Below are 8,848 nucleotides of genomic sequence, written 5' to 3' on the forward strand. Positions count from 1 at the left end.
TCATGCTGTTCAGTTAAACTGCCTCTTGGTTTCACAGGTTAATAACTTCCTGTTCCTTCACTACACCGGCAGACTGTGTGACTTCCTCAGTGCTCATAGAGATTAACTGTTATTCTCTTAATTTGAATTCTCTTTTCTGGTGTCACTGGTATATCGGCAGCAAAACAAGTTAAAGCCATAGTTTATTTTGTTAAGAAAAGTTCATTTTTTGACAACAAAACTTTACTGTGCAGTGGGTGTTACTGGTAATAGGCTCATCATGCATATTAATAATCTAAACAGGAAGTCAATCTATTCTCTTAACAGCCTGATATCCGTCTTCTGCTCATTGCTTCAGAGGAAAGGCATCTTTGAACACATGGTTCCTCCTTCACTGTGAGTAGAAACAGTTTATTGATGTAATGATTCTGTATACCTCCTGTGAACATTATTTAATCTGACATGTTTTATAGTCTCACAGAGATGAGAGGAGCAGCTATGAGTCTAACTGCAGCAGCGAGTGGATTAGTTGTCTTCCTGCTCTCTGTGTCAGGTACTGTACATCTACACTTACATTCATCACATGAACAGAGGGGATTCTGGGGAAGTGTGGGACTTGTAAAACCAGGTCACATGTGGGAATAAGTGGGATGGATTTGTGTAAAAGGCAAACCTAGCAGAAACATTGTAAATGTATTTGTGTAGAATTGTAGAAACACAAAGACGTTACTAGTTTTTTTGATGGATATTCTGAAGATCTTGTCGTGCGTTGCCACTTTCCTTTGCTCCAATCATCTGCATCAAATATCAGATTGCTTATCACTTTTACAAGCGTTAAAATGAGAATTTAGTGTATTCATAACTGTTCCATCCTCTCTCTGTGAAAACATTTTGCTTTGTTTTTTTCTTAAGACGACTTAAAGAATCTCCAGCTCTGTTTTTATTAAGTTTAAGTGATTTAGAGAGATATTATTATTCTAAGTCTTAACATATTGACTCAACTCTTATGTCGCCATACCTCTGCACCGAACCCTTCTAGTTCCTTCTCTCCTCTCTGACCTCAGAGTTATATTCTCACACTGAGTTAAAAGCAGTCTTCTTTTTCTCATCTGTATATCAGACAGAAGCTGCTCTCACCTCAGTGCTCTGCATTTATTTTTATTTTTCAGACTTACCTCAGTAGCAACCTGACCACAGAGCGAACAGAGAGGAAACTGTTCAGAGAATCTCACACTATTCTAATTAATGTGAACTAATCATTCACTGTTCATTTATCAGGGGTCGGCAACCCCTGGCACGCGTGCCAGCATTGGCACGCGGCACCGTAACCAGTGGCACACTAGCAATAAGTGGAATAAGCGTGCAAAATATTTAAATTGTATTTTCGGATCCTGAACGAGACCGCCGCCAGAGCGCGTCTCCCGTTACCTGCAGAAGGAAGCCATGCACGCAACGCAGCCCCGCTCTCTTTATCTCCAGGTGACATTCTGCCGCTTTCCTCCGTGATGCAGTACCCATAAGGAGCTGTACAAATGCCGCAGTTTTTGCGTGGCTGCCATTTAGTTGAAAGCCCAGTGGCGATCTGCTCATCTCTCATCGAAATAATATGCTACAAAGGGGGCGGACTGGCCATCTGTGTGTTGAACTTTCCTGTCGGCTCCCAGACCGTAGTCGAGGAGGGCAGAAGCAACACGCTTCAGGTTCAATAACCCACTTTAGCTTAAATAACTGGAGAGAGGTGAGCTCTTCTTGGGAGGCCGTTGCATTTATTTAGCTGTTCTTCTGTTTCACAAAATGCATCACAGACCTCTGTTTTTCTGCTTTCCCGTTTCACTTCCAGAAACACGCTCGCTCACTGTCGCTCTACCATCCACACACACATGCACAAGCCACACCCCTCTCTCTCTATCTCTCTCTCTTAAAGGGAAAGCGATCTCATCTCACTCTGCATGACCCGACGCGACCCTAATATCATAACATGTGTGCTCTGGAGAATCACAGAACGGACGATCGTCCTTATTATTATGCCGTTTAAACCAATTACTTAAATTTGTCTGTTAAATTCGGCATCGTGTATGTTGCGACACTGCTTCCCCGCAGCAAGGCTCCCCCGCCCCTCCTGCTGATAGTTGACGAGCGTTAAGCTCCTCAACCCCCCCCCCCCCCCCCCCGTTGATAATTCTCGATAGTTGGCACGCTGATAACAATTTTTTTTTTAAATGGCACTTCATATCAAAAAGGTTGCCGACCCCTGATTTATATGAAGGCATTTTCCAATCTTGTGTCAAACTGAACATACCCTTTTTGGGTAGACTTCTGTTCTACCTGGTTTGATTAAGAAACAACAAAGTCAAAGAGTATCATTGGTTTCAAAGTGCCTAAGAAGGAATTCACATGTGTTTTTCTGCTCTATCCCAGTAAAGTTTGTAAAATGTTTATTTTTACATTCTTTGTTGAAAGTTTTGATCTGGCAATTTCTCAACATTTTATAGATTAACTTTGATTATAGTTTCTGATGTGCTCTGTGTTTCAGTGGTTCAGGGTCAGGATGGCTGGGGAGTGACTTGCCCTTCTACTGAGATCTGTGCAGTGAAAGGATCAACAGTGGAGATTAGATGCAGCTTCACATACCCATCTACATGGGATGGTCGTGTTAACATATTAGAGAAAACATTCTGGTTCACTAAATGGAAAGATGGTAAACGTGTAGATCTGACCACAGACTCAGAGTATGCAAGTCGTGTAGAGAATCTCTGTGAAAACAGCATCTGCACTCTGAGAATCAGAAACCTGAGAGAGAGAGACTCAGCTGAGTACAGGTTAGGGATCAAAACAAACCAAGCTACATACTGGGCTAATCCAGTCACTTTGTCCGTCACAGGTATCTGAAATTGTACTCTTAAAACATTTAACATTTTATTTTTATTTTGATACATGAACATTATTGATCTTTTTTTTGTATGTTTGTACCTTTATTCAGTTCTCCAGGTGCATGTGAACAGATTAAGATTGTCTACTCTCCTTCAGTGTCTCAGCAGTTGTCCACCTGGTCAAACTTCTTACATCTGGTTTAAGAACAGACAGGAAGTGAAGGAAGAGACATCTCCTTATGCAAACTTCAGATATGATTCAGCAGACAGTTATTCCTGTGCTTTGAAGGGATATGAGGACTTCCCCTCTCCTTCAGTGTGTGAGTTTACTCAAAGTCTTCCACTAACATAATAACATTAACATACAGTATAACATATATCATCATTGCACTCATTTATCTATTTACCCACCAGAGGTCGCCAGCAGACATGGCAGTGTGCAAAGACACTGAACCAGAGCTCTAGGTTTTCTGTTTGATTTTAAAATAGGATAAATATACTCTTGCTACGAGGGATGCTACTAGAAAGAAGAGTAAAGGAGAATTATGAAGGAAACTTCTTCCATGACATAAAGATTAACACTTTCCCTCAAAGTGTTTAGATTTCTGATAAAGGATGGAATCAAGTTAACCCACTCTGTGTTTTATTAAACTAATATTCATTAAAATATCTTCCACTGTGGAATTAAATGTGAAATGTGTTCATGTTATCTCCTCCAGATGCTCCAAGCTTTAAAATGTGTTGCATTGTGTTTGTGAAAAACGTTTCCTGCTTTGTGTCTCTGGACTTTTGCAAGATGCTATTATATCTACCCTTTAATGTTAATAACTTTAAACACTTCTCCTCCAGATGCTCCAGAGCTCCCCTCTGTGTCAGTGAGTCCCTCTGCTGAGATAGAGGAGGGCAGTTCAGTGACTCTGACCTGTAGCAGTGATGCTAACCCAGCAGCTAACTACACCTGGTACAAGGAGGATGAAGACTCTCCAAAAGCTTCAGGACAGATCTTCACCATCACTGACTTCAGAGCTGAACACAGTGGGAGTTATTCCTGTGGAGCCCAGAACAAGTTAGGACGTAGTAACTCCACCTTTCATCTGACTGTTGTGACAGGTGAGTTCTCTACATTCACCAGACCTGATTCACTTTGTAATATGAAGCAACCCATGCATATTCAAAATGTCAGTGTTCAGGGAGGAACCTCCATGGTGTCAGACGTGGATCACACTGACTTTGTGATTTATCAATCTATAGTTAGAAGTATCACATATGTGTTCATGTTTCTAGGGAGTTCAACAATGATGGTGAATATCATCAGGACGACTCTGGGGGTCTTGATGCTGATTCTTGCACTTCTCCTGAGTCTGTGGATGAGGTACAACAATATAAATTCATCACTTCATACATACTTCTACCATCTTTTAGTTTACTGTTATGAAATAAAATCTGTTTTTGTTGTTGCCCTTAATCCAGGAAGAAGAAAGCTCTGCGCTCCACCACTGAAGCACCTGAACCTGAAGAGATAGAGGTGAGAGAGAGCGGACCTATTGACAACATGTCCCCTTCCTCAAAGCTATACTGTGGCTCATGAATGCAATGTGAAGAGAACTTGTGATTAAAGACAACTTCCTGAGTTGAAACCAGTTATTAATTTAGCCAAGAAATAATTGGCATCAACTTTAAAATATGAAAATTTTTTTATAAAATCTTAAAGTATATGCAGGTTTCATGAATGAGGGTCTAATTGTGTCTTCTCTCTCTTCATCAGTTGGACTCTGATCCTGTGTATCAGAACGTCTCACACACTGCAGCACAGAAAGAAGACACAGAGGAGCAGGGAGACATGGTGTGAAGTCCACTCAGGTTAGAGCCTCCTGCATCAGATCAAACAGGCCCACTCCACATTTAGAGTCACAGTTCCAGCTGTAACTTTACACAAAGTCTCTGTGATGTTCTTCAGATGCTCACCTGATGGAAACAAAGAAGAAGGACGTTGAAATGTCCCTGTGGAGAGAGAGGCTGTGCAGGATGTGTGCAAAGTGGATATATTCACCTTCAACTCTTAAAGCTTCTATAGTCAGTTTTCAGCAGCAGCAGCTTGTAGGTTTAGAGAATGAGCTGCTGGCAGCTTGAAGTGAATCATGTCGAGGTGTCAAACATGATTTATCGTTAAGACCAGCCGATGGTCAGGTGCTCTATATTACTGCTTCAACTATGTGTACATGCTTATTTGTTATATGCAGAGTTGTTGATATTAAAAAAAAGTCTACTCATTGTTTTTTTAAATTCCACATAATAAATAACTTTGAAAAATCCTCATCAGTGTCTTGGTTAAGTGCTTACCTATTTATTGATATCTATTAATGTGAAAATGTGTATCTGAAAGTCTTTTCCTCCCTGCAGTGTGTACCTGATCAGCCGGAGCAGCAGGAGGACCTTCAGTATGTCAGTGTTCACTTCTCCAACAACCGGGCAGATCCTCTTTACTCCAACATGAGAGAAGCTCAGCCCCTCAGACACACGGAGCAACAGGAAGTCCCGGAGGATGCTGCAGTCAAGTTCAGCAGTGCTGCCCCAAGGTGAGCAGATCCTGACACAGGACCATTGTTCACATATCATTTAATTCCTTTTGCATTATTATTACCACTAAGAAATACATCATTGATCTCTCAGGACCAGTGGCGTTTTTTACATGTACAAAAGTGGTGGGGCACAAAAAACGTAGATGTCTATATATAAGGTTCTGCAGTGAGGTTCATGGCTGGTGAGGCACTGGCACTGACTTTGCAGGTTTACAAATATTATATTTTGACCTAAATCAAAATATAATATTATTTTCAAAAGCTTTTTTTGTCTGATGCTTCGATTAATTTTAAACATACAGTTCAACAACAGGATACCCAAAAAATGTAATTGTATCATTTAAATATTGGATTATTCTCTCTTGGTAAGATCCCATTTTCAATAAAATGGTGGTCTTACCTTGACTTGAAGATGAAGTCCATTTGCCTATCCTTCTGGACAAAAATCTCTATTACTTTTTTGTAAAAGTCCTCCTTATCTTCTTGTGGTTTCAAAAGTCTATCATAAATCTAATCAATAGATTTATGATTCGAAAATTATAAAAGTAGGGTAGACATGTGGATATTATCCGGCTGAACAAAACGTGCATTTATCTAACAGGTACGTTTCCCACAGATCTTTTTTGGAGCTATTTTTCTAAAATCCCATGGAGAAATCTCATTGCTTTTTTGTGGAGGGAAGCCATGGAACCCATGCGCAGCTTACTTCCTGGTTTTAGGACGCGTCACTGCAGCTCTCTCGTCTCCTCTTCACACACCACACTTTTTGCGGCACACGTACTTACAGACAATCAGCTCTGAATTATGTGAGATGACGTATGGTGGGGATAGCAGCTCAGTGCCCCTATGGTCATTATTTTTTTGCCACACACATTAAATAGGACAATTCTCTGAGCATGCGCAGTGTAGTTTTTACAGTCACCGTTCAGTTAGGCAGTGAGAGGGAGGGGCATGATCGGGTTTTGTCCCACATGGCTCAAAACAGCTCAATAGGCACACACTGTAGACACTAATTAGAAGAACACAGACTAAAACAGCAATGTACAGTACAGACGAATCAGATGATTAAACATGATCTTAACATATATTTTATATTGTGGTGATTAACATGATTCACCCGCGGATCTATGGGTTGGGGTATTGTTCTGCACGGACATTTGAGTGAGCCGGACTTCCTGTTTCCACCGGTATTCGCTTCCCGGGCTTGGAGTGCTTACATGTGTTTGCAGATGCTTAATAAAAGTCTAGCTTGTACGTTCGATACCCCGCCTTTGACTCCCATCTCTCGGCACCACAATATATATTTTTATTTATTTTTTGCATTTTGTTGTAATCATTATTTGTAATACTTTTGCTGTGCCCCACCTGCCGCTAATGAGCAGTCGCCACTGTGAATACATATGTGATACATCTCACTAGTAGATACTTTGTCAGTGTCATCCACGTCTGACACCATGGAGGTTCCTCCTTGAAGAGTGACATTTTTTACTATTTCATGGGTTGCTGAATATTACAAAGTGAATCAGGTCTGGTGAATGTGGAGAACTTACCTGCCAGAACAGTACACATATTTATTTCAAATACTTATAGTTACGCTCTAATGCAGGGGTCTCCAACCTTTTTTTGGAGGAGAGCTACTTTCAAAAAATAAAGTCGTGAGCTACTTTTATTCCTCTTTTCTTTTCTTCTTTTGCAGTGTATATATTTAGCACATTTAAACAATATTATATGCTTACCTTTAACCTTTGTGTGCTGTTTGGGTCTGTGGGACCCGTTTTCACTGTTTACTTGTATGTCTGAAAAATGTATGCAATTTAATTATTTTAACCTCTTTCCCAGCGTGCATTGCGCTTACTTGCAAACATGTAAAAGCTGTTACACACCAAGCCGATTGTCGGCGTCGATAGATGTCGATAGATGTCGGCCGTCGATGAGCGTCGTGTCGCCCTACTCAGATTGGTGTGTACTGCACCGTCGTGTTTTTTCGGCCGTGCCGACACCTTCCGCCGCCGATTTGACATGTTGAATCGGGAGGCCGTCGGCCAAAGAAATCACTCTGATTGGCTGTTCAGCTTAGCGAATCAGTGCATGAGAAGCGAAACGGAAGTGAGGGACCCAAACAAACTATTAAGAAGGCAAATCAGAGATTTCATTGAACTCCAGCTCTCAACACAGGTTCGGGAAAACCCCTTGAGCTTCTCGCTGTAGAGGGAAAATGGAACGCACACGCTATTTGTTATTTGTTCATATCACACAGTCTGTTCTTCTTCTCTCTGTGTATCACGCAGTCTGTCTTCCGGTTGTTGCCTCTTTTGAATGATGAATACACACTACCGCCGCCTGCTGGTAAGGAGAGTTATTGCCACTCACGCATGCGCAGTTCGTACGTGCTACTTGGCTGTCGGCTGAAGTCTTTGCGGTGTGTTCCAGTGCGACACATGGCCAAGACGCAGGAGACGTGAGGCGAGAGATAGAGACATCTATGTATCTATTAACAAAGTATTAAACTACACCACTGTAATGATGACGAATACAGTGTGGGAAACATGATTGGGTTATTTTGTTACATTTTACATCCACTAATAATCCATATGTTTAATCTCTTTCATTATAATAAACATTTATATTTTCCATATTTTTCAATGCATCTTTTTTTCCAGCTCTATATTTCTGTTTTTGACTCAGTATTTTTGCCTGCATGTGTATTTCGTCATAATAAGTAATATGTTCATTGTATGCTTCAACACCTTCCAATTAAATAGCCTACTTGGTTATATTCTGATTCTGATTGTGTATTTTCTTTATTTTTCCTCCCAGGTAACGTGATGTCGTTCCCGGAGCCCAGACCTCAGGCTCCTCTGCTTCTTCAACACCTGCTGAGGAGCATCGACTGCCAAGAATTACACCAAACAAATACTGTATGTTTTGTTAAGTCAGTAGAATATGATTTGCAGGTAGGGATATCTCTGCAGCTCCACCATTCCTTTTTCAAATGTTGTATTTATTAACTCAAACCAATACAGAACAGAAAGAGAAAAAAGTAAACACATGAAGTACAGAACAAAAGAGAAGGGTCAGAATAACAGGTGCAAACAACAAAGCAAAACTGATAATTGTTAAGAGACCTGATGGTTATAAACTTAAAGAGTAACAAAGACACTTAAAAATTCAATTGGTGATAATGGAACTTTTACATAACAAATATGGATGAATAAGAATGTGTGAACATTAAGGCCGTACACACACCAAAGAGACATTTACTTTACAGGCTCTTGGTAATGGTTTTCCATCAGTGAAATACGGCTCTTTACTGACACCTAGTGGCAGCGGAATGAAACTGCAACTACATCAGCAAACACATGTTCCTCTCTAATATCCCAATGTGCTTTTCAAAAACAACATTTATTGTGGAATTTGGAA

The 8,848-nt window shown here is 40.6% G+C and overlaps 1 protein-coding gene across 1 annotated transcript; it reads left to right on the top strand.

The window, feature by feature from the left end:
• Positions 1–462: 462 nt before the first annotated feature.
• On the top strand, positions 463–8,368 carry LOC307045350 (uncharacterized protein; the record flags this gene model as incomplete). The annotated part of the gene is made up of 8 exons (XM_079690975.1): positions 463–532; positions 2,513–2,860; positions 2,960–3,169; positions 3,699–3,959; positions 4,134–4,221; positions 4,320–4,374; positions 4,615–5,425; positions 8,246–8,368. The coding sequence occupies 7 exons, from the start codon at positions 463–465 to the stop codon at positions 4,696–4,698; spliced, it is 1,116 nt and encodes a 371-aa protein (XP_079547101.1). The 3' UTR covers positions 4,699–5,425; positions 8,246–8,368.
• Between the last annotated feature and the right edge of the window lie 480 nt (positions 8,369–8,848).

This window comes from Notothenia rossii (genome assembly GCF_949606895.1).
Source record: "Notothenia rossii genome assembly, chromosome: 1".
Classification (NCBI taxonomy): domain Eukaryota; kingdom Metazoa; phylum Chordata; class Actinopteri; order Perciformes; family Nototheniidae; genus Notothenia; species Notothenia rossii.